Source organism: Achroia grisella, unplaced genomic scaffold (genome assembly GCF_030625045.1).
Source record: "Achroia grisella isolate CSIRO2021 unplaced genomic scaffold, CSIRO_AGI_Agris_v1 utg784, whole genome shotgun sequence".
NCBI classification, from domain to species: domain Eukaryota; kingdom Metazoa; phylum Arthropoda; class Insecta; order Lepidoptera; family Pyralidae; genus Achroia; species Achroia grisella.
Genome location: NW_026713024.1, coordinates 2,331,917 through 2,359,462, shown reverse-complemented (window position 1 = coordinate 2,359,462; position 27,546 = coordinate 2,331,917). Strand labels below are relative to the sequence as shown.

Sequence of the window (27,546 nt, the reverse complement as noted above, 5' to 3'; positions counted from 1 at the left end):
GATAGACAGAAGAGAGAAAAATACTATCCCTATTTATAAATACATTATGATAATACCTCGTTTTGTTATTGGTGTTGTCCATAATCCATTGCAACATGTCGCATCCACGCCACACTCCAATGTACCTTACAAGACGATATCTGTGAACGTAGAGTATGACAGTTAAACCTTTTCAAAGCACCCTTTTTCAAAGCTCGACCACAAGAGTTAAGGGAAATTCTTAGGAGGTTTTTATATCCCTAGTAAACTGTCCAAAGGAGATATTTCGTTTATGCGTGATTAGTGACCACATAAGACGTGTAGTAGCGTTTCCTCTTCAGTTTAACAAAATCTGCAAATTTTTGTTGTGCATGATGATGTTCAAGTACCTGTGTTGCTGCGTGGGCAATGACAATGATAATTGTCGATATATGTCCTGCAGGGTCTCTTTGGGTGTGGAGCGGACTTCACAGCGTTCCTCTTGATCGCGCGAGAACATAAAATTGTCCTGACCCATGGTTTTTGATGACGAGCATTTGTTGTCTGGGAATTTGACCTAGTCAAAACAAAATATTTATATGACATACAAACAATATGGAGGATCTATACGGTAACATAAGCTATAGCTTCTAGCTAGCTATTTGCCGGCCCACTACTGGTCAAGTTTTTTATAATCAATCTTCACAATACAAGTGTGGAAGGATATCCTAGTTTCGTTTAAAATTCTATTACTTTAACAGTAACCAAGAGCAACATTAAGTCAAACAACCCTGTAGTATATGTGGGAAAGAGATGGGAGCATAATGTCGACTCTATCGCACACTGCTGGCATCATGCGGGTATTAAGTTGTGAACGACGATTGAGAACAGTAGCGTGTGTTTGAGAGCTATATTAGGAAGACAACTGTACAAACCTCATATTAAACACACAGGCTAGCTGACCTACCCTTATTCTCATCTCACCATCTCCTCGTGCCTCGCCAGCGTATACCATTAACGCAGGCGCGAGCAGAATACCATATTAATCATCAAAAAGAAACTTGTATAGCACACAAATACATAGAAATTATATTCTTCAGTTACTACTTTTATTTTTTTAATGCACTTTAAACTGATATTATACAATGTATCAGAAATATAAGCATGGTAGTTTTTAATAATTTTTAGAATTCACAATTACTAAGTAATTCAGCAAATTTGAAATCTCTTGAGTAATGTATTTAGTACTTTTTACATATTTTTACTGTAGTGGTATATTGATACATACATATACCATATTCAGAATTTGAATATGTGAGAACCATGTTTAAATAAAGGCAGATATGTATCAACAATACCATCTATTGACGCATATAAGCACAAAATACATGGTAATTTATAACTAATTTGAATCTAGATAAAAAAATTAAAATAAACCTGCAAATTCTCCTGCAATGTCCTTAGATCCGGTGATATATCACCAGTCATATCATTTTCTTTCAAATAACTCAGTACTACATTACAGCAGTAGTTGCAAACTCGCAAGCCATCCGCACATCCGAAGATTTGTCCTGAAATAAATTATGGGGTTGTTAATTATACATGGAGGGATGCACATGAAGTAAATATACATTATTATTTATTTTATTATTAATTTCCAAAGTATCAAAATCATGGATTTTAATAAATGTTTATGACACAAAAATACATAGGAAGTGACCTACAGAGGGACCTATATTAGACATAATATGACAAATGGAAGAAACAATGGTAACATTTAAACTATGCCAAAAGGCACACTGTTTTGCAGGACATTTAGTACACACTAAAATGTACCCCAACTTTCGGAAATAAGAGGCTTCATTATAATTATCATTATTATAAACAATGCAACAGATTTTAATGCAGTTTCAGCAATAGATAGAGTGATTCAAGAAGAATGTATAATACATGTACACTGTAGGAACCATTGGAGGTAGCTAGTAATAAAAAAATATAATTACAATCTATTCTATTCTACATTAACATTCATATTTGATTTCATTTGCAACAGTGATATTTTTACCATTGATCTCTTAAATATATTAGCATATAATTATCAAAGCATATCTAATTAACTCGATAATTTCCTACCTCATTTCAATGAGAACATGGAGGAAATTGCTATTAGCTATAATTACCTCCTCAAAATAGACTTTTGAGTCATAATTAGGTAGTAGGATACATTTCTTTAATTTTAGATATTACATAATATATTGGCAATAAATTATCTACATTCCTTTCTACAGATTGACTTATACACATTATGATAATGATGGAAATTCATATCCCTAACATCATATTTTTCATACAAAAAAGTAGCCTTCATAAATATTCAGTTTTGTGTAAATTGGCCATTAATAAGCCTATAAATTAATTAATTGCCTTAATATCAAAATGAAGGCATAAATACGTGCAGTGAAGGAATTTTAATACTTCTTTATAATTTAACTCTACCAAGACATGAAATTTCTGTATCATTGTAAAATAAATAAATAATACTCTACCCTATAGCAAGTCAATTACAGATTATTCTAAATAAAAAGAGTTTGTTTGTTTGTAAAACTTTTTGTACAATATATTATGTAAAAGACACAATTGACTTATAGAATAAATGGGTACAATGGCTGGCTTGTCCCAAAAAAGGGATTTCTGCTAGTCAACTTTTGGAGACTGGAGAGAGAGGTATTGTGGAGTATAACTATTCAAAATTGCTTAATTTTAAGTCTCTCTGAATGAATATTTTCTATTTCTAACCTCTCTTTTTATGTAGAAACATATTTGAATGTACCTGGCACTCGCTGGCTGCAGCATCTGGAACAGAATATCTGACCACACACACGGCAGTGGTGGCGACGGCGAAGTGTGCTGAACCTCGCCGCACACTCATAGCACTCTCGTGAAATGTCATCCGGCATCCAGTATCTGGCAAGCTCTGTATCTGCATATCTCGTGCCACCCTGAGGAACATGTTACATGATCATTATAAGTATAAAATAATAATATACTACTGTAAGGATAAATGAACTTAGTAAGTAAGTAGTAAACAAGGATTGCTTATTATAATAAATGAGACAGTATACACTCAAATGTTGTACCTATCATTTGCCTAACAAGCACCACCCTTATACTGCATTAGTTAGAAAAAAAATTTATAATTTATTTTTTTGATGTAAAATAATAGTGAAATGCATTAGTTAGAAAACAAAGTTATAATTTTTTATTGTACAATTCTTTTCATGGTGACAACAGTCTTCATGATTTTGAATTCTCTACAATTATGATAATATTTCTGTTTCTTTTAATAGGAGCAGTATTTTCAAAAGGAAATACTGGCAAGGTAATTCCTAATATTTCACCAATAAATAAAATGATATACTTGGAATTGTTAATACAGCACATACAGCCATAGGAGATGCCTGTTGCAATCAGAATTTCTCAACACTCTTATCATATATAATCAATTTTAGATTTCTATCACTAATAAAAAGACAACATGATGAAACAAACTCTTTCCTTAGTGATTAAAATATATAGTAGACATTGAAAAGATAGTCATGCATGGTAAAAATATTAAACAACCATTAGAAATTACAGAAATATGTAATACCCTCTATTTCAAAGTACCCTAAAATGTAGTTGTATATGTAAAGTATAGAAATAATATACATAACAGTCTGATAGATCCTTACCCCAGAGCCTAAAGCGACGAGGCTGCTTATCCTCTTCAAAACATTGGCTAAACTACGGCCCTCAAACTCGACAGCGTAACTACCAGTTTCTGTTTTTGTATCATCGTTATCAACTTTATTCTGGTCATTGGAGTCACCGGGACCTTGCTTCACATCTGATGGCTTTTCTTGTGAATTTTCACCAGTATCATTTGGTGAAAATATAGGAAATTTCCACAATTTATTGAAAAATGTGGATACACCACTCTGATTTGATTCTGGTTCAAAGCGAGGAAATTCCGTCAGCTGCGATGTATCGTACTTATCCATTGTTTACACAAATTAGAGGACTTGTAGAATGGAATTGAATAGGAAACAAATCGTAATAACCATGACTGTACTATTAAATGAAATAATTCATTTTAGATGATTGTAAATCAACACAGTTCGACACACAACAATCAACAAAAATATTGTTGTGTCAACTACCACACAGTGTCACTGTCATTCAAGATGCAACGTCAAAATACTATTTTTGTCCCAGACGAAAAGTTTTAATCAGCTGGCTGTCATTCTGTCATCTATCTGTGAATGTCACTGTTAATTGTCATTTTTTACAATCAAATCTTACACAGAGAGCATTTCGAAGATTTCTAGCTACTCTGTATATTTAATTTAATTCTATATTTCATGTTCCAATTTATTTATCGTTTAATTGTAATCATATTATAAATTAATTATTATTTAGTAACACTGTGGTATAAACGGTAAAAAAAATCCAGTCTTGTAAGCCACGCGCTGAACACATAATTATCTACATATACGGTTACTTAGCATATATGCTAATATACTGAATTGCTAATAAATTGTATTTGTGGTTTAAATTAAATTAAAATGGGTGAAGTTTCACTAGAAACATCTGCTTATGCTAAAATAATTTTACATGCGGCTAAGTACCCATATGCTGCCGTAAACGGAGTTCTACTTGCCGACGGCACGAAGATCAGGGATGGTGCTAAAAATCAAGATTTAGATATTGTGGACACCATTCCACTTTTTCATCACAGCCATAATTTGTCTCCTATGGCTGAGATCGCATTAACTCAGGTATTGGATTGACTAAGTTATACCTACCCTTTTTTTTAATTGATAACAATAGAATGATGCACCCGCCTGCGTTAACGGTATACCAGGCGGGGCACCAGTGGAGGAGGATAGGATGAACATGAGGTCAGGTCAGTTAGTCCTTGTCATGACGGGATGGGATGGGATTCACCAAGAATTTATCACGATGGTTTCCAGGGGGAATTGTGTGGTATACTGCTAGCAATAAGACTATCAATCCACATTATTTACAATTCCCTTTCCCCCCACAACTGGCCTTTGTACAAATACATCTGTGTTAGCACCTTTCTAAGCAGTGTTTAGATTAAAGTGAGTGAGATGAGACAATGCAATTACAGGATATTGAGGTACAAGACCTTAGTTGTCCAGAATGGCAATAGAGGACACTGCTCTTGTAACAAGACTATGTAATGTTCCTGGTCCACTTCATGTCCATAATGGACCACATAACATCAGATTATTCACCATTTCATTTATATAAAAAACCTATATCATTAAAGAAAGTCATAGTTTATTTGGTACTGACACTATTAAAAATATATTATTACTTACAACATTGTTTATTCCACATTAAAACAATAGCTTAATATATTACATATACATATTTGCCATATATACATATTTACATATATATTTTACTTTATAAGGAGGTCTTATAGTTACTTTGACATTTAAGTTATCTTATATATAAAATTCTCGTGTCACAGTTTTCATTCCCATACTCCTCTGAAACGGGCTTGACCGATTCTCATGAAATTTTGTGAGCGTATTGAGTAGTTCTGAGAATCAGCCAACATCTATTTTTCATCCCCCTAAATGTTAGGGGTAGTCCAACCCTTAATTTTTTTTTAAGGCAAAACAATGTTTGCCGGGACAGCTAGTATAAATATAAATTTAATTTCAAGGTATATAAATATATTTTTTTCCTTATCTGTATCTTGCAATCTGCTTACTAAGACTAGCAGATTTGTTGTGCGAATCTGTTGACGAGAGAACTGTCCCTCCAATAAAGAAACTGCCTCATTTTACATCACTTTATAACATAAATATAAATATTTTTTTTACATTCCAGATTGAAACTATAGCTCAATCAGATAACCGAATTATTGCTGGGTACTACGCAGCATGCGAGAACTTCCGAGACAACACTGTTGACAAGTGTCCCGGCCAGAAGATAGCTGAAAAGATTGCTGAGCATTTCCCATCTGCTGTGTTCATTGTGGTAATTATTTAAAGTAGATATTTGATGAGTTTATACAGAATTTTTAAAACACTATACAGGGACTGGTTGAGACTGTTAGCTGATTTGTGCTTCCTTAGTTAAGTTAAATATATGTAATGTCAACAGTTATTATTGTATTATTTTTAGTAGTTTGTGTTCCACACCATTAAAATGTGAAGTTGTAAACATTTGTTTGAGTCAAGTGTATTTAATTACAATTCTTATTATCCTGATTGGTAGGTGGTACACTTGTTTCAAAAAAGCACCAACCAGTAATTTCTCCTAAAGTTGAATCTCCATTCAGAGCAGTTAAGAGCAGTTTACCACAGACACCAGCAATGAAAATTTTAATTAAAGAAATTGCTATTCAAAATAACTTAATGTTTAATTGAATAAACATTATTTCTATTAGTTCCATAATGGATTGCAACATGCTTAATTCTGCAACTGTCCAATACTCACATGTTCAATTTATGTGCATCACTAACAAACACAATGCTACCTCAACAAACAATACATCTTGCTTACTTGAATCGAGATTTTATCATTTACCAAAGACCCATTTCAATTTTATATTAATGTACAGATTATGTGCTAAATGCATGTACTTTACAATATATAATCATTCCAGGGGAAAAATCTAAATTATAATGAACACCGTATGAAAACCTGTTGTCTGGTTTAGAGGAAGTGAACAGACAGTCAAAACTACTTTACTATATGGTAATTATAGATTGAAATATGCTCACAATAAAATATTTTGCTATTTTTAGGTGAATAATAAAAAGACTGTACAACATGCTGACTCTCCTGCAATCAACTTGTACAAGTATAATGAAGGCAAGTGGAAGCTGAGGGATGTTAATAAAGTGCTGTTCCGTAAGTACTCCTTACCATACTAATTCAAACCCCCTCTGATAGACCATTGACATAAATCAGTGACAGAAGACATATAACACAATAAATTATTTTAATGATACTACAAATATATTGGTAAGCAAGTCAGCAACATGTCAATGTGACCAATTTCCTCCTGGTCCGTAACTTCTAATATGGTTAAGACAGTTATGTTAAGAGGATAAGTAAAAGTGTGTTGCTAACATTTAAAAAAGTCTAATTTCCTCCCAGTTCAAATTACTATAAAATTATAGTAAAATCTATATATTTAAAATAAATAAATACTCAACTACTGGTATATAGTGTCAGCACTAATTGAAAAAAAAAACAGTTTTTACCATCTGGCAATTTTTGGAGTGAGGATATTCTCTCACTCCAATCAGCTGAACTGAGAGGATTTTTTTTTATTAAGAGGTTTGGACTATTGTCAGGTGTTTTAGATCTGTAGCACTGCAACCTACATAGATATGTTTGCTCACCCTTCTTCAAAGTTACCTAGACCCATCAGGGACAAGAATTGAAGGATATTTGTAGGAGCTATCTAGAATTCTAGAGTGTACTCTCACTTCAAAAATTGCCAGAAGTTTATATGCTATTATTATTATATAACATTTCATATAATAAGAAAATTAATTCTTTCTTTGCAGATACACCATACGCATTTGTTACCGTATCGCATTTACTCGAACGTGGTGTTCAAAAAGATCTAGTGGATTTTGATAACTATTTAGATGACCTGTCACAAGACTGGACCAATCTCGGTATAGAGAAGTTAATTGCGAGCATAAATGCCCCAAACACCATTGATTGTAAGGATAAGGATTATGAAGGATAATGTAAAATATTTGTTTATAGAATAATATTAAATAAATAATGTATAGCAGTTACTATATTATATTGAGACAAAGAAATATAATTTTAAAATAAGTATATGAATTTATAGTTTTACCACCAATAAATATTTTTGGTAGTAAACCATAGAGTAACAGACCTGGATTTTGTATTGCAGCATTTCTTGTTTGAAAGGGATTGTAATAGTTAATTGTATGATTATGTACAAGTGGTTTGATAGATACAGTTTCCCTGTATACATCTCAGTTTTTACATTTTAATACATAAGTACTTTCAATTGCAAAACTTTTTAATATAATAAAAACTACAGTGTTAATCAAGCTCTAGATCTATATATAGAAGTATTTATGTTACATTATTATAAGTAATAATGTGTATTTGGAACTGTACTCTGGACCATAAAGTTTATACAAATTTATTATTATGTTTAAGTTATCCCTTGGTATAATAAAATATAGAAATATGATTTAGAACTAGAATTAATATAAGGTACCTACTTTATTTATTTTTTTAAACTATTTGCATTTCAAAGTCAAAATAATTTGTTGCCATATGTAAACTTTTTTTATACTACTTCTATCACAGTTAAAATTAAATGTTTCCAAACAAAACCTTTTCGAACTCTATATATTAAAAGCATATAAATTAGAAAAATATTTCTTCAGTTAAGTTTCTTGCTGTAATATATTCCATTTTTCATTACATATAAAGAATTTTGAATCAGGTTAATATGGTAACATCTATTTTAAAATTGAATCGAATTATGATCGAAAAGAATACACTCGAGTAAATTTCACGTTACCTTTATTCATAGATAGCATTAGGTACATGTTTTCAATTTTAATTGGACATAATAACAAACAGATTTGTTTTGAATGGTTGTTTTATACAATTGTTGGTTGTTGGGTAATATTTTTCCTTACGTTAAATATGTAAATTATAAATATAAAAGGTTAAATTAAATTTTAAACGATACTTTATAAAGTATCTTTATTTTCAATCAATCATTCATTCATTCATTCATTCATGTATGATCATGATTAAATGAATGAATGATTGACCTTTAGTTTTGTTTATTATTTACAAAATTTACTGGTAAATTTTTAATTTATGACAAACTATTAAAATAAAATTCTATCAGTTTTTTACATTTATTTATTGCACCTAGATCTCCAGCTTTTCCTTGAAACTTTCCATGTTTGAATGTTCCTTTTCCTTTTAGGAGTTCAATTATTCTGAAAACAATAATTTGATGAGCTAATCACGTTTCGTTTAGTGTTGCGCACAAAAAAATTTCAGTTTAAATTTCTGATTGACTCTCTGGTGATGCAATCATTGATAACACTAAACTAATACCAGTGGCGACTATTTCAAAATGTGGGCACGTTTATTGACCTCCATTGGCTCCATTAAAATCAATTTCAGCTCTGTGTGAAGCATAGCATAAGAAACGTGAAGTTAAATACACGACATCGAAAGTTAAGGTCTTCTCACTACCTCAACCCAGTTAACAGGATGTATTAAATATTTAATAAGATGTTAAAATATTTAATCATATTAGTATTATATTATTATCAGTTCGATACTTGCGAGATAAATGAAAGCAAATCCAAATAAAATTTAAAAAATTACTCACTGTTGTCCCAAAGCGTTACAATACTCTTCTGGACCTTGGATAATTATTTGACCTTCTTTTGGTTTCTCTGGTTCCTCGGAAACCAGGAATAGGAACAGCCCCTCATCCTCTAAACTCTTGCATATGGTCCTATTGAAGTCAGGCGTCGCCTCCTTTTTAAACAGGCACACATATTTAGGTTTGGGCTCACTGCTTTTTATTTTATCCACTTCATATTGCACCAGTTCGGATAAAACGTTTTGTAAATTTTTATTGGTCAGTTTGAGTTTCTTTTGAAGTTTTTGTATTAGTTCCTCATGTTTGTTTGGTTCGTTTCTGAAATATTAAATATTTGTCCAGATTTACATGCTTAATATATACTGCATTAAGTGAGAAATTACATTTTTTTTGTAAATCCAGTCTAAACATTGAGACAAGTGCTCCATTCTATATATATTGTAATATAATATATGCCTTTACTCATATAATAGTTTTTCATCTTTTTACATTATAAATTAATTATGCAATATAATTAATTAATGCAATGAAGGATTCCTTTTTATTCACTGGCGCCCCGCCAGCATATACCGTTAGAGCATCATACCAATATTAAAAATGTAGCGATATCTCATAACGCTACATTGGTGAGGTATACCTATTACGATTTCCTCAGCACTTGGAGCACTTCCTTCTGATTTAACCGGCCAATATGATGGGACCACAATTAGTCCTCTATATATATAAATAAAATTGAAGTGTCTGTTTGTAATATTGAAATAATCGTTATTTACTATTTAATATAAATACGGTACATACACCAAAATAACATTTTTTACAATTTTTGTCTGTCTGTCTGTCGGTCTGTTTGTTCCGGCTAATCTCTGAAAAGGCTGGACCGATTTTGACGGGACTTTTGGCAAGTAGCTGATGTAATAAGGAATAACTTAGGCTACTTTTATTTTAGAGAAATAAAGATAAATTTCACGCGGACAAAGTCGCGAGAACAGCTAGTTTAAAATAAGATTTAAGTTTTCTTACAATCCTGATACTCACTTTAATAGTGCCGTCAACGATTTCTCTCTATCCATCATACGTTGGAAGAACTTAGTCACTCTATTGCCAACTACAAATTTCAAATTAGTTTTGCCTTTCTTCCCAGGTTCGGTGCCGAGGAATTTTATCATTTGCAATTGACTGAAAGTAAAATTATAATTACTAGTAGTAGTCCGGTGATCGAAATTAGACCATCATTCATTTAAAATGTAAGTTTAAACATTATTAAGTTTCTATTGTCAAAACAATGCGTTTTTTATTGCATTAATGTATTTGTTGGGCATAAATTTAAACTCCTTCTGTATATAAACTATAAGTGTGCGAAATTTCATACTTCGCCGTCTGCGGAATATTTGTACAAAGGGGTACAAAGTTTATGCTTTACGTCTTAACATGATATCAATAAAAAATTGAAAATATTACCTTAGGTTAGAGACGTGGGTGCCACAACACATATTCTCATCAACGTCGCCAATGCAAATAATCCTAATTGTTTCCATACAGTCTTTAGGCAATCCTCTTGTATGAGCCTGTGAAATAAAAGTAATATTTTACATTTAATTATATAGATTATAGTTAAAATATACATACACCTGAGTCACAAGTCCTGGGAACTACTCAGGTCACAAATCCCGGGAACTTCTGAGTTTCCATCTCTACCACACGATGGACCCAGTACCAGGGTCCAGGGAATAAGAAGTTCGTCTTATTTTTAATATCATAGATATTCCACTTACCACTGCTAAAATTGGTGTGGGGAGGGGACACTAGTGGATTTGATAGTGTCAGGATAAAGTGAGTTGAATCAATGCGTCCATTGTGACAAATTCACCAGGAATTAACTATGATGGTTTCCAGAAAAGATTTAAGTGGATGTATGACCCCAATATAAAGACCCTACCTCCACTCTGTAGCGGTAAATGTTTATCATATTATGGTTATTTTATACTAGCTGTTACATCGTGTAATCAATTCATCCACATGTAACTTATTTTTTTTATTAATAGTTACTCCTTATAACATTCCTTATACCAGTTGAAATTGGTCCAGAGATTCAGATATTACCAAGAACAAACAGAAAGGCAGACAGATAGACAAAAATTTTATTTATATTATTTTTTTCATATCTATACCATAAATACTTTATGCCTTATGTTTTATTAATAATATTATTATCTATTACTATGCATTTATTGAAAACCTGTTAATTTGAAATTACAAAAAGACCATTCACATTTATTTGTATAGAATACTAAAGTAAAATTACTATAGAAAATCACCTCATTTATATCAGGATCACTGGCCTTGCAGAATTTCACCTTAACTGGCACAGCTGCTCGTATCAGCTCATTGCACCTGTCCTCAGTGGCTTGTACAGCAGCATCGCTGACATTAGAACCGAGCTCCACATGGCATTCATCAGCACCAAGCCACCAGCTTGTAGTTGGCAAGTTGTGTTCTTTCTCCAAAATGGCTGACAGTAGATGCTGTCCTGAAAATAATTAAACAACTAATTCTAAACTGCCGTTCTGTTTGAATTTAGATTTGTGTGAATTTGAAATTACACAAATCATGAGGTACTACACTATTATGGTAGGTGTTACAGTTACATAAAAACTAAAAAAGTAAAACGATATTATTTATTACTAGCTTTTGCCTCGCGTTAATTTATCCCCTTAGGGATGGAATTTATCAAAATGCTTTCTTAGGGGATGTCTATGTCATAGTAGCTTTATGTATGCAATGTCTCAGCCCGATCGGTTTAAAATTGACAAAGTTTCATACACACTTTCATCCCCTATTTTATTCCCTTGGAGGTAGAATTAATCAAAATCCTTTCTTAGCCTACGTCATAACATCTACCTGCATGCCAAATTTCAGCTCGATCCGTCCAGTGGTTCGGGCTGTGCTTTGATAGATCACTATGTCAGTCACCTTTGAGTTATATATATTTAGATTAAACAAATGTCAATTAGTTCGTTAAAGATGGTCTTAAGAGATAGGACCATTCATTAAGTATTTCAACTGTCAACTGACTTTCCAGAATTACGCTGAGTTGAGGTCCACATTGACTATGTTTTGTAATGTATATAAATTGTCCTTAATATTTTTTTTGTCACTATTGTTGTGTCAAGAGGACTCAATAGAATCTATTCTAGCTACACAATGCCTTTTTTGCAATATTTTACTGCCAATAGTATTCTCTTATTATTAAATATTCTTTTATTATAGAGGTGTAGTTCTCTCCAGTCAACAGATTCCCGCAACAAATCTATTAATGGCTTGAAGAGCCAATTGCAAGATTTGGATATAAAAAAAATGCTAATTATCAAATTCTAATTGAACTATTGGTCCAAATACATACATACCAGAATGTTGCTGCATATGATCAAACCGTCTGTCCCAGTTGATTCTCTGTGTGACTTCGGTCCCAACATCCAATGGTTCATTAAGGAAGTGTAACGCTTCATCTCCTTTCCTCAGCACTTGGAGCACTTCCTTCTCATTCAACCAGCCAATGTCATGGGGCTACAATATGGGATATAAAATAAAATTTAAGTTTTTCACAATCATGTAAATTCATATGTTAACATTATTATTTTTAATCTGTTAATTCATAAATATAGACCATTGTATCACAATGGCTACATATATGCTAAAAAGTATACCAACAAATCTATTTCATATTTATAATATTAACTACAAAAAGAATTATGTAGTATGAAAAAAAAAAATTATAAATAAAGTATTGAAGTTTAGATTCAGTCTACAACTGAAATTTCTCGTTTACCTGTCCACCACCAGCTGGGAATAAAATTGTATTCTCCAAAGTGACCTGATAGCCTTCAAAACTCAATGTCTTTCCATATTCTATTATAGGTTCATTGGTTTTTTCACATTTCACGACTTTAGATGTAAACTAAAATTGAAGACATATTAGAAACAATAACATACCTTGTTGGTAAATAGACATTATTTAAAAAGGTTATATTATAAAAAAAAGTATTATCGGTTATTGTTTTTATTTATAAGTAAATAATAAATTAAGCGATAACCTCACTGATACTTACTTCCTTTAAGAAACTATCCTCTTGACATTTAAATACCATTTTTTTATTATTTTACATTCACAGTAAATATATATTATTAGAATAGAAATATTCATATAAATCTAAAAGATATTATTATCGATCAATGAAGTTCATAATATAATTCAAATTAAGAATTTTAAGAATGTGATGTCTGATTGATTGTCATTCTGTCATTCACATTTTGACGGACATAGATACTATAATATTTTAGCAGGTCCGAAAGACTTTGCTTCCTGGCAAATAGTGGCGGTAGTTGAAATTATTTACACCGTGCGACAACACTGCTGCTTAGTGACAGAGGGAGGAATCGTCGGGACTTTCTCTAGTCTACTTACTATACTCTTTGGTCGTTACTGGATCACCTGCTTGTAATATACTACTTGTAAACCCGTCCAATTCAAACGGGAATCGATATTACGACGGCCGAGGTTCGAACCCCTAGTGGTGCCTTCAGACTAAAGTCGCTCTATAAATGCTTCCACGGATTTGTAGTGCCATCTGCACTCGCCCCCCGTGAAGCTGTAAAGACCAGCTGCGACCAACAGCATTAGAGTAGTCCGAAAAAAAAAACTACTTGTAAATATAGATCTTATATAAGCTTTTTAATTTTAGGTTCTTAGTTGTACAATTAGGTAAAGCCAGTATTATATAATAATATAAGATCTTATATTATTTACCTTCTATCTGTAAATATCTCTACAATATATATGTGTAAATTCCTACAACTGTAGGTCTACCACGAAGTGCAATTCCGAAATTTCGGATCGATATTTCGTGTGATTCGTACCATGAAAAACGTTCATTCCGAAATCGTGCCCGAAAACGGAGAATATCGTTTCGATCGTCCCAAATCGTACCATGAAGTATCCGTTCGTACGTTATTATAACGTTTTGACAGCACGTTTATCGTGATTTAAAGTGCGAAGTAGACGAAACCTAAATAGTTAACTTTTTACTTTCGTAAGTATGGATTTTACGTATATAAGTGCTGTAATATATAAAAAAGTGATTAATTAATAATTCAGTTAATGTGTTACAGTGAATAATGTGATAAAAGTTAAACTAATTAGTGTTTTTAAATATTATTGTGTTCAATATAACCTACAACTTAGCATTACTTTATTTTGATTTAGTTTCATTATGCCAAGATTGGCTGGAATTTTAGAAGCCCTCAATGAAGAAGAAATTGAAAGACGCAGGTTTAAAAGAAAAATGCGTACTAGGTACCTCCAAAGATCCATTCCCGACTTCAAGTTTGTATCTAAATACAGACTCAGTCGGGAAGTCTTCGAGAATCTTTGTCAGTATGTGGTACGATTATTACCCCTGCCTAAAAATAGTTGAGCAATCGATCCAATAACCAAAGTAAGATCTTATGTACATTTTGTAGATGAAAAAATTTAGTATTTACCTATTATTTAGTATTCCCATATCTATTTTTTTTTCAGATTCTCACTGCATTAAATTTTTATGCCAGTGGTAGCTACCAGGGTGCAGTCGGACAAAATTTAGACACCACTATGGCTCAGCAGTCTATCTCAAACTGCATCAGGGATGTAACAGATGCCCTAAATACACCCTATATACTAAGGAAATATATAAGATTTCCTCAGTCCAGGGAAGACAGGAACATATTGAAGAGAAAGTAAGTTTATGTATATTAAATATGATTAAGATTTAACTTTATAGAATTTTATGCTCTTTGTCGATTTATAATACATATACTATTAATTTAGTTCAGTCAACTATTTGTAGCTGTAAATTTATAAATGATATTGTTGTTAATTTCAGGAATCAGCATAAGTTAATTGATGTTTAAATAATCAGTAGTTTATATTTCTTTTTCAGTTTTGCTACACAGTATGGTATCCCTGGTGTTATAGGATGTATCGACAGCACCCATGTAGCTATAATTCGGCCAACAGTCAATGAAGAGAGATTTTTCAATAGAAAACATTATCACTCTTTAAATGTTCAAGTTGTAAGTACAGTATTTTATGTAAAATTTGCATAGTGTATAAATAATTCTCAAGTTATTCATATTTGTCACTATCTGCAAATATCTTTATGTTTGTCCTATTTTTTAGATTGCTGACAGTAATTTAAAAATTATGAATATTGACGCCTCTTATGGTGGTGCCACTCATGATGCATTCATTTGGGAGCATAACGAGATCAAAGATCATTTGGAGAGTCTTCAAGGAGAAACAACTTATTTGCTGGGTAAATAAATCGTAATTGTTAACTATGTAGTTGTACTACATATAAAATTGGTGAACAAACAAGAATACAATGTTTTGTCATTCCTTTTCATTATTAGGATGTCATAAAAGATGATTATAGATTGTATTTCAGTATTTTTTATGTTAAATATTATTAGCTGATATTATATTGAATAGTCTATAAGCTATCAAGTGCATTTATCAAATTCCAAGTCTCACAGTTAAGTATGTTTTCTTTTCTTTCAGGTATATAAAGATTAGAAGAGAGCCATACGTTCTATTTATGGTATGGGTTCGAGATAGTCATTATATCAAGGCTTTAAAGAATCAAATATCCTCACCGTTGCCTCACAGTACATTTATGAAATATTATGTATACAAGGAAAAACTTGATAGTTTCAAGAAACTTAAAGACTGTACAAGTAGAAACTTATGCAATAAAAATATACTAATATTACCTAAATGCTGTTAAAATTGATATTAAACAAATGTTATGTAAAAAAGCCTATTATAGGATAGATGAATTCATAGATGACAGCAATATAATAAGTTTATTTGAATAAATGATTTTCTATTCTATTCTATTAGAAGTTAAGGCATTACTTATTTACAAAATTAAAAACTTTTTACAATAAAATATTTTTATTTTATAATCACATATATGTAGGTATATATATATATATAGATAAAAGTAAAATCAAAATTGTATATTAAACATTTTTTAAAATAACACTAATTGTAAATGATTAAACATTCATTCAGAAAAATGTTGTATAAGTATATGCAAACTAAGTAGTGTAGTTCAAGGCGCATTAAATTAATGACCAGTAAAAAACTGTAGTTTAGTACTTTGTGTCTTTGTTAATACTTATATAAAGCTAAGTAACATTTTTATACTCATTATTTAACAAATCAACAAACTAACATAATTCAACAAATCAACAATGATATATATAAAGCTAAGTAACTTTTTTATACTCATTATTTAACAAATCAACATACTAACAGAATTCAACAAATCAACAATGATATATCTAAAGCTAAGTAACTTTTTTTATACTCATTATTTAACAAATCAACAAACTAACACAAATCTACATTAATCATGTCAAATTTAAAAAAAAAACAAAATTTCATCTATTCAGTCGTCTTAATTCTATTTGTAGACCATCCAATCGATCCCTTATTAATACATTTAATTCCTGGAGTGATTGGCGAATCAGCCCTGACTCTACCACCCGTCGATCCTCCGCTGCGATTCGCCGCTCCTCCATTTCGAACAAACGCCTGCGTACACTGCGAGGTCCAATGGCGTCTGCTCGACGGCGTCGTCGCTCTGGACGTGTAGTAGCCGTTGAAGTTCTAAAAAAGTTTTTTTTAAAATAATTATTATCATTATTGTTTTCGGTATGCATGATTGGTACTAATACCAGACTTGATGTCTAGGAATATACTAGTGATTAGGACTATAAGCCCCCATTACTAATAATCTTAATATTTACAGAAATATTTTCATATAACAATAATTTATTATGATATAAATTTTTTAATCAATAATAAGGTATAAGTAAGTGTTATTTATTAGTACTGTCTTATCTTTACTTCTTAGTTAACATTGAAAAACTGTGTATATATAAAAAGGTACCAACTCTGTCTCAACTCATATTTCTGCTATGAAGCAGCTGTTCTTGCATAGCTGTATTTCAGTTTGAAAGGTGGGAAAAGGCTATTTAGGTACCTTATATACAGAAATAAAAGGAATGGTAATACATGAGGAATACTATGGAAGTCACCATGTATTTTGATGACATCCATTATGTTATATATGTCTAGAGATAACAGTTAGCACTATTTTAGTAACGGTTTTACAACATACCTCTGGAAATGCAGGAACATGTGCATCCGACTGAGGTTCTCCAAAGCCCTCTCCCATAATACCCAATATTCTGCACTGTATTGGGTTTAAAGGATCAGCAGATGATGGCCCTACCCCAGTGGCTGTAGCAGACCCTTCGAGCAGCAGTAGCAGCTTTTTTAGTTAGATATTTTTTGTCAGCCCATACCTAAAATTTATAAAATTTATAAAGTATCAGTATCGGAAAATTTTATTTAATAACAAAATTATTTAACATTTTAAATGCATATCACGTACTAAAATATCAAGAAAAGTGCTTACCTTCTGCCACTGCTTTACAGTTTTAGTGCATCCACCCAATGAATTGAGTTCGTCTGTGAGACGAACCCATAATTGGGTGGATCTTGTTCGCCCTTCTGCATTTCTACAGTGGCCACGAGCTAACTCCTGGTGCTCTGCTAGGAATGTTAGGAGTGTATGCACTTGTTCCACAGTGGGATTACTCATCTAAATGCATAAATACATTTGTTAGCGCTTGTCATAAATAGAAACTAATAAATAAAATCAAAGTTATTACATGTTCATTTTCATTGATGTTTAACGAACAAATTTAGCAATAAAAATCATTTAAAAACACTTGTGATGATAATTCTTAAGTTTATATATAAAAAAATAAAAACAAAAATATTTGTAATACGCAGTAACGTTATTTTCAAATATAAATAGAGGTTTGACGTTTTCTTATGACATAAAATACTACTAATTTTAGAAGTTTATAATTTCAATACATTTAAATATAAACGACTGTACATTTTATTTTATCCGGAGTATACCACTTTATTTTTTTCCTAATTTAAGAGTGTATAATAAAAGACCTCTCATCTTTCATTCGTTCACGATCATAGTCTATGGTACCCGTCCGAAATATCTTATTCCGAAGAAACTTCATGGTTCCTTTAAACTAGTATTTCGGTCGTCTTTCGTTTCGTTACGCGATAATCGGCAGTAACTTTCGTGGTAGACCTACTGGTTTCATCTTTTCACCTCATTTTCTCCGCCTTTGCCTTTTACCATAACGAACACACAATATGGAAACATTGTGTACAGGCAGGACCGATCGTTGCGGAAATCTTTGGGGGAGGCCTATGTCCAGCAGCGGACGTCTTCCAGGCTGCGATGATAATGATGATGAATATGTCGCTGTGTGAATTGTGCAGAATAAATAAAATACTATTTCGATCATGATAACAAACTACACCATCAAGGTATATTGCAAAAAGTTATCTGCTTGAAAATAGGCTGCTTGGTTGCTGAAATTGGCTATTGGGTACACGACTTTGTACAAAGTAGGTATACCCTCGCGGTGGCGATGAAAAATTATGTACCTTCTGGAAATCTATTTAAACCTAGATAGACTTAACTTGGATTTAATGGTACAGAATTTTTCATCCCCACTGTGAGGCTTTATACCCAAAGAAATAGGACATCATCAATAATATTCATTACAAATTATTTTTATTGTTTCTGCATGAATTTTTTACAAGCTTGATCCAATACTGACACAGAAAAGTCCACATCTTGTTTATTAATACACATCGGAGGCTTGATCCGCAATACCTAAAAAAAGGAACTAAATTATACACTTTATAACCTACGAATGCCATTAATTAAGAATAATAAAGAAAATTTATGACATTCGATAAAAAACTTTTATGTAATATTATTATTAATCACAAGTGTTGCCCTCTACTCTCACTTCTTAAGACTGTACATAATGTAGATCCACATGTGTTTTGTCGATATACTACTTGGTCTGCCTTCATCTGCATTCTGTTCGCTTAGACCTTTTTTAAAACGTCTAAGCGAACAGACAGCGGATAAAACAGTTTTTAGCAATAGATAGAGTTATTATAGAGTAAGGTTTATATATATAATAGAGTAAGGTTTATATATACACCCGTATGAAGCCGGGACGAGTAGTTAGTCAAAAATAAATGTTCAACATAAATTATTGTCATTACGATATATCAAAATTTTTCCCACATAAATCCCACAAAGTTTTAGCACACGGACGAATTCCGCGCAGTAGACAGTCATAAAATTGAATAAAATATTTACGTTGCCATATCTTCCTCCTCTCCCAATTAATACTCCAAGGTCTTTCGTTGTTTCATGTATATCGGACACCGCTGATGCATCCAAAGGCTCCTTGGTGCCGGGCTTCACAAATTCAACGCCCAACATCAAACCTTTGCCTCTGACATCCCCAATGACTGGGTGCACTTTTTGCAATTCCATCAATTGTTCAATGAAATATTTACCAACAACTCTGCAGTTATTTTGAAGATTTTCTTCTTCGATTACCTGCGAATATTGGTAAAAGTTAAATTATTTTTTCTTTTTATTTTTCTTAACCAACTTTAAAGAGCAGGTGTTACTAGGAAGGAATTGTTAATAATGTAGATTGTTGATTCCTTTACTAACAATGAAGACATGTCAGATGTGCCTCCACGCGGTTCATGGAAATCATAATGATAAATCCTGATAAATTAGTCACGATAGGCAAACTGACCTCATATTCATTCTATCCTCCTCCACTGGTGTCCCCCCAGCGTAAACCGTTAGCGACGGCGGGTGCACCATTAACCATTAATATTTGGAAAAAAAATTACATCGTTTTTGATAACATAAGGGGCAAAAGAACTTCCGCCCCACCAGATTGTAAATGAAACATAATGACAGTCGCCCTTGACAACCTAACCTAGTAAATTGTTGGGGATTCTGAACAGGTATTGTATATCTCAGTTCGAATGAGTTAAATCATGCTCCACTACCACGCGTGGTCTACCACATAAAAAATCTTTTTACGTCATAAGTATCTTAACTTTAGAATCCATACTTTACCTACCTCCAAAACAGCTTTGCCAGCAGTAGATGCCAATGGATTGCCACCGAAGGTGTTAAAGTAGTTGCCTCTGGTGTGTACTGCAGCGATTTCCTTGGTAGTCACCACAGCAGCCATTGGGAAACCATTGCCGATACCTTTAGCCATAGTTACGATATCGGGGACTACCCCGTGAGTTTCAAAACCCCAAAATGCATCGCCTGTCCGGCCAAATCCAGATTGAACCTTTGAATCAAAGGACAAGTCTTCAAATTTCTTAATTGTTACATTTAAATTTATAGAATAGAACAGAAAATCTTTTATTAAATTTAAGCACTTTTGAACAGTCCTACTTTTTTTTAATCAACCGCTCATTCGGAAAGCTGTATCGTCACAAGAAGAACGAGCAAGAAATAGAAACGTTATCATATATTATATATTTGATATATCTATATATTTTTTATATTTGACGACCATCGCCTTTAGTTCTAATGGTTGCATGTCAATTCCTAGCACGATGTAAACATTTGTGTTCACATGTCTTAATTGTTTGTATTGGTTTGGATGCTCTCTATATGGGTGTCTATTCACAGAAAAGGTATCTAAGTAATTCTATCAGTAGTCTAGTACCCATAAAAATAGCTCTGTTCAACTTGGGACTAGATGGTGCTGTGTGAATTGTTCAAGATTATTATTATTACGTTTTTAGCGTTATCGAACCTGAAGACTAGTAATAGCATGCAGTCTCATCCATAATAAATTTAAGTAGAAGTAGAGTAGTAGAGCTATCACCATCATAGTACAGTCACATCACAACTAACAGAAAAATAATTATTTAAAACTACACAGTTTTTACTTACTTCATCAGCAACATATAGTCCCCCATGCTCCTTCACCAACTGTTGAGCTTTCCGTAAATAACCCTTTGGAAACTGAACCGTACCATTCACACCCTGAATGGACTCTGCGAATATTGCCGCTACTCCCTTCGTTGGTATCGAATGTGATATTAGCTGAAAATAAAAAAACATATAAAAATCACATTTTTTATAGCATAGGGAACACGAGCTTGCGGCATACATGATGGCAAGTGTTTATCGCCGCTCATGAGCAGGGAAATTGCAAGTGCGTTGCTGGCCTTTTCAGAAGGAAGAACCTTTTTTTTTAATTTTGTTTGAATATCGTATCAGTTCAGAAATACCATTGCTGGTATGTGATTCCATAATGTATTTGGTTTAATAATTAGTAATGTTGCTGTTGAGAATTTGAGTGTATTTTATATTATTTAATGGTTATATTATTTTGTTTAATTCCGACGACTAAACTGCGACTAAACAGCCAACACTTGGCTTTCAAGCTATACCCGAGGCTATACATAGCCTGGTGATCTCTCGTTGAAAGACGAAATACGGGTCGTAATATCGGTGTAGATCCAATAACTGTAGAAATTTGATCACCAAATAGATCGTAATCGTAACGCTTGCAATAGCGGTGGTCAGGTTTCCGCACTGAATATATGTAGTCTCACAAATCTTATCAGATGATAACCAAATAATATAAATGTAGTTGAGTAATTAAATAAAAATATATACAAAACACCCAAAACAATATAAACAAATACTAGTATTTAAATGTATGGAACATTTGAATACTAGTATTTGCATCGTGCACTGCCTGAATTCATCACTAGTAAAGTGTAAATTTGTAGCATGTGTTGTAAAGTGTATAACACTTAACAATGCATCATTAGTAATACTACTAACTACTACACCACAGAGGTCGTTGATTGTATTCCTGGTAAGTGATGATTTCAGGTGAAGATCACGATGATCAATTAGGAAGTAGATGATATTATTTACCTCATTCAGCTGGTGAACATATTTATCGGAAGTGATACAGTCTCCTTGACAAGTACAGGATCCGGGCACTTGTGATAGAGAGTCCCTGCATCCGCCCCAGATTCCTCTGTAAGGGTCTGGTAACATCGCCTGCAGAAGATATATTCATTAAAACCTAACTACGACGTAAATGTAAATATATTGATGGAAGAGGATTGTTAGTAATGTACCATGTCAAAATGACTTCCATACGGTCCCCTCTCGAAATCATCATGATAAATTCCTGGTCTTTTGTCCCAATGAGCTAACTGACTTGGCCCCATCCTCTAATACTGCCTCGCCAACGTAAACTTTATCAATATTATAAAAAATGTATATATGTACATGTTTATAGTTTTCATTACTTTGCAATTAATAGATAAAATTTACTTACTGTCCTACTAATATTTTTGGATATATGGAATTTTGGATGTTTTTTGCTCTCTTTCGTGCATAAACTACCCATCCTGGGCTGAGAGTTGTAAAGTATATTATTAGTATAGCAGAGTTTAAACTATAGAAACTTACGTGATGATAACCAGGTGGTGCCGGCACTGGGAGCCTGTAGCATTGTGTGCCTGTAAGTCCAACCATGGAGCTAGAGTATCCGTGGTAACTGCTTTGCAGTGATATAATGTCATTATTGCCCGTATAGGCTTTGGCGAGCATTGTCGCCAAGTCGTTTGCCTCTGTACCACTATTTACAAGATACACCACCTGTTATATAAAAAATCTAAATAAAATACAACTTATAAAATAGACATAATCCTGTGATCTTGTTTTTATTTAACCCCTCATTCGGTAAGCAGTCTTATCATAAGAAGTACAAGCAAGAAAATTGCATGAGCAACATGCAATAAATTCTTTCTCAATTTATATACAGATGGATTGATTTTACAATCTTTTCATGAACTGAACCGGGTCAACCGCATCTTAGGGTAAGAGAGTGTAGGTTGGGCCTTAGGATCGATGGCCCTTGCATCAACTCCGGGAGCAACAAGCTACAGGGATGGGCAGGAGATTTACATGAATAAATTTAAATAAACTGCAAGGGACAATATTTACAGCTTAATCTAATTTTGGAAGTTTGCACTACTTCTTAAATTTCTGAAACTATTGCGGATTTTCTTCAAATTTTTCTGGTATCCGTACCTAGGAGTATGGATCCCAGATATTAGATTCACATTTCTATGAAAATTACCTAACCGGTATACTGCCGGCCTGTTAATAAATATTACACATTTCCACGTATACGGACCTTTAAATCGCCCGGGAACTTTGATACCAATTTCTCTACATATTCATAGAATTTTGGATTGCGATAAATGCTAGTTGTATGCCATAATGTGTTGATTTGTTCTTGCATCGCAGTAACCACTTTTCTGTAATAATAAATAAATAATCTAAATTTATTTTGGGGTTTTTGTTTTTAAATATCAACCCATTATTACAAACTAATCGTAACAATTCTTATTAATTATAAACACAATCAAATAATTACCAACTGAGAGGGATCTCGTAAAATAATTCCTAATTAAATTATTAATATTAAATGATATAATATTGTGCGATCAAGTCCTTAACTAAGCAGAGCTTCTGTGCTTACATAGCTACGCCGTAACTTTGTTTCTCTGTACTTGACTCTTACATGGCTTCACCGCAACTTTGTCTGCATCACACTTACTTGGCATTTATCGTTATATTTCGCCCAACAAACATAATATCTTTTTAAATTATAGCCTATGTTTTATTCTGATGTACAAGCTATATTACTGTAGTTTCATCGAAATCCGTTCAGTAGATTTTGCGTGAACGAGAACTCACACGCACCCATCCAAACTCACAAACTTACGCATTTATAATATTAGTAAAAATAAATAATATTATTAGCTTATCTATCAGTTCAGTTATGTAAACAAATCCAGTATTTATTTTATTTTTGTTAGCAGATTTGATTATGTATTTAGGTACATAAACATTACGTGAAAATCTTATATATAAAATTCTTGTCTCACAGTTTTCGTTCCCATACTCCTCCGAAACGGCTTGACCGATTCTCATGAAATTTTGTGAGCGTATTGAGTAAGTCTGAGAATCGGCCAATATCTATTTTTCATCCCCCTAAATATTAGGGGTAGTCCACCCCTAATTTTTTTTTTTATTTTAAGGCAAAACAACGTTTGCCGGGACAGCTAGTAATTATATAATTATAGCTTATCTAATAATAGTATTTCAGTTAACTATGTAAAAAGAAACAAGATTAATTTTATTTTTGTTAGCAGATTTTATTATGTGTTTAGGTATATAAACATTACGTGAAAACAATTATTTAATTAATACAGTTCAACCGCATTTGTTTTTATAACAGAAATAAATATTCATGCTGATTTACAAATGTAAGTATACTAACTTAAATACAAAAATGTAAATATTTATGCTTTTAATACGGACATGACTTTCAGAGGGTGACATTGTGGAAAAGTGTCTGCGTGGATAAACTCTGTCTCACCTATTTCTACATACTAGTAACTTTTTTTTTGTTGAGGATTTTGAGCTATTTTATAGATGCTAAGACTACGGCCTGTAGCACTGCGATCTGCATAGATCTATTGTGCACTCCCTTTTTTCAAAGTTCGCTACTTAGACCAGTCATGGACAAGAACTGAATGATGTATTTAGATGCGATGGTTCGTGAGATACAAACCATTGCTCAGGATATAGTGTATACTTTCAAAGGAAATATTTGTTCATGCAAACGTGGGCTACAACCACATAGGATGTGTAGTTGCGTCTCTAGTGGCATGCCTCGGTATAATCATTAGATAAGATAATCTTTTTAAAATTATAAATGCGAAAGTTTGTATGTATGAATGTTTGTTACACTTTCAGGCCAAAAATAACGGAACGGATTTTGATGAAACTTGACAGTAACATAGTTTATGCATCAGAATAACAAATAGGCAATATTTTTATTGAAATTTATAGCGGGTGAAACCGCGCGCGCATCTAGTATTACATAGTATAACTTACGGATGGCAATGTCCCACGGAGACTGTAACGATCCCCGCAAATAGATCCAGATATCGTTTCCCTTCATGGTCATACAGCCATTGCATATGTCCTTGGTGCACTAAAACTGGGTTTTTATAAAAATTGCTCAATATAGGCGGCACGCTTTCGGATTTTATTTTGTCAGTCTTTTGAAATACAGGGCCCTGGAATTAGATTGTTGCAAAAACAAATTTTAGCTTAATTTTAGTGACGTACCCTCAGCATCAGCTAAGTACGGATTTTTGAAAATTCTTGTAGACAGATTAGATGGCCTCCTGCCCGGAAAGCAGCGCCTTCCAGTCCAATTGTATTTTCAAATCATTCATGATCCCATTCAAATATACACAAAGAATTTTACTAAAATCGGTTCAGCCGTTTAGAAGGAGTTAGGTGACAAACACAAAAACAGAAAAATTAAATATATTACGATTATTATTAGAACTTAGGAAAATGTGGACTTGTCACGTGTTGTGTTCACTACAACATCGGCAGTTCACAATGCCTTTGGCTACCCCATTTAACATAACAATCGTGATAGTATGTATAGGTGTGTGTTTGATTAGTATTAAAAAAAATCTTACTTTGTATAAATTCGGTTTAAAGTCACAACGCGGTATTTTTGGAGCACTGCTGTACCTACGAACGGTCGTGCCATGAATGTGTTTTAATGCTGAAAATAATATATTAGTATTAATAAATTTATTTAGTCATAGGTACATATAGAAATAAAAAAAAAACAATAAGAAGTTCTTATAACTTTTTTAAATTTGCCACCGTTCGATTCGTAATGCGTCTTTAATCAAAATGTAGTGATTTCTTGCTTAAAAGTACTGGGATAAATGATTTTATTATCATAGATTTAAATGTCGAACAATGCTCGCTGGAGTACTAGAGTGTTCTAGAGTGGAGACCGTGAATTGGCAAACGTAGTGTAAGACGCCCCGCAGCTAAGTGGAGCGACAACATATGTAGACTTGCGAATAGTAACTGGAACAGAAGGGCTGAAGATCGTGCCCAGTGGCTTGCTTTGGGAGAGGCCTATGTCCAGCAGTGGACTGCAGTGGACTAATGATGATGATGAGATTTAAATATCTGACGAAATTCTGGTATCCGCAACTGTTAACATTTATTGATAAATGGGAAAAGACAGTGACGTGGAGAATATTAGGCTTATTGGTAAGAACAGGTCCACGTCGATACGGCCTTCCAGAAGACCATTCGATGAATTCATTATAATAAGCTAAATGACCTGTCTGACTATCCTCACACTGTCATCATCTACTATAGCCCTGTCAAAATATACTGGTACTGGTAGAAGCGTAAATATATATTTATTCTAAAAAAAAAATAGACGACTAAATATAGTCTCTGACTATCCCGTCTGGTCATGGGTATTATGTTGTATTATTGGAATAATAATACAACTATAACACATACTCATATTGTTTAAAAAGATTTATTGTCTGTGTAACACTATGTAATATTATCTTATCTGTGGTAACACAAAAAATTATGCTACTGTAGGTACTCTTAGATGTATATTTATTTGTATTGATTTTGTTGTACTTAAACAAAAAAAAAAAAATACTCCAATATTTCATTTCGACTAACATAACGATCGGCTATCAACTGTTACATTTTACAATAATATCACACCAAATACATAACGATTATTACACTAAATAAAGTGAAATCATAAAAATTAAAGATAGTTAAATCTATTTATTTTTTTATTTTTACGTAAATGGAATTACAGAATAAAAATATATAAATAATCACCTCTGTTGGCCATTAATTCAATCACAGACAATCGACCCGCGTGGATACAACAGCACGAACAAATTTAAACTGTATTTGAATTATCAACAAAGATGACATAAAGATGACCTTTGCTATTCAAATGTTAGTTAACATTACGAACTAGTGTCCACACTAGCTTTCCATTAGACGTTCCTTACTTTTTAAGCGATCTTTATTATACTTTGTGATAAGTTTTTCAACTCGTATGATACGCATCTTTATTAGCGCCCGAGTTATACACATGTAGGTACGCTTTCTAAAAGTACCTACCTACCTAAATATATGAAATAATAAAATTTATATTATTCTTATTTTGCACTAGTTGAATGAGAA

At 32.6% G+C, this 27,546-nt stretch overlaps 3 protein-coding genes and 1 pseudogene across 3 annotated transcripts in view; 2 read left to right on the top strand and 2 right to left on the bottom strand.

Moving 5' to 3' along the window:
* LOC131851524 (putative 1-phosphatidylinositol 3-phosphate 5-kinase) overlaps positions 1–4,112 on the bottom strand; it is a 32,689-nt gene extending 28,577 nt beyond the window's left edge. Inside the window, exons 1-5 of the mRNA XM_059202032.1 lie at positions 3,690–4,112; positions 2,789–2,957; positions 1,396–1,529; positions 369–535; positions 57–140 (exon numbers count right to left, since the gene is read on the bottom strand). Of these exons, the coding sequence (XP_059058015.1) occupies positions 57–140; positions 369–535; positions 1,396–1,529; positions 2,789–2,957; positions 3,690–3,998 (863 nt within the window). The 5' untranslated portion in view covers positions 3,999–4,112. The remainder of the gene's footprint in view (positions 1–56; positions 141–368; positions 536–1,395; positions 1,530–2,788; positions 2,958–3,689) is intronic.
* A 219-nt stretch (positions 4,113–4,331) lies between these two features.
* On the top strand, positions 4,332–7,892 carry LOC131851579 (ER membrane protein complex subunit 8/9 homolog). The gene is made up of 4 exons (XM_059202092.1): positions 4,332–4,775; positions 5,866–6,015; positions 6,789–6,894; positions 7,560–7,892. Exons 1-4 carry the CDS (start codon positions 4,563–4,565, stop codon positions 7,745–7,747), a joined length of 657 nt encoding a protein of 218 aa, XP_059058075.1. The 5' UTR covers positions 4,332–4,562; the 3' UTR covers positions 7,748–7,892.
* An 876-nt stretch (positions 7,893–8,768) lies between these two features.
* Positions 8,769–27,256, bottom strand: LOC131851577 (alanine--glyoxylate aminotransferase 2, mitochondrial). The gene is made up of 17 exons (XM_059202091.1): positions 27,193–27,256; positions 25,995–26,083; positions 25,393–25,577; positions 23,621–23,744; positions 22,891–23,079; positions 22,345–22,473; positions 21,346–21,498; positions 20,510–20,731; positions 19,720–19,965; positions 19,177–19,218; positions 13,224–13,352; positions 12,802–12,961; positions 11,713–11,924; positions 10,856–10,962; positions 10,433–10,573; positions 9,401–9,715; positions 8,769–8,999 (listed from the first exon to the last, which is right to left on the bottom strand). The coding sequence occupies exons 1-17, from the start codon at positions 27,203–27,205 to the stop codon at positions 8,873–8,875; spliced, it is 2,583 nt and encodes an 860-aa protein (XP_059058074.1). The 5' UTR covers positions 27,206–27,256; the 3' UTR covers positions 8,769–8,872.
* On the top strand, positions 14,434–16,123 carry LOC131851571 (putative nuclease HARBI1; annotated as a pseudogene).
* Positions 27,257–27,546: the final 290 nt, after the last annotated feature.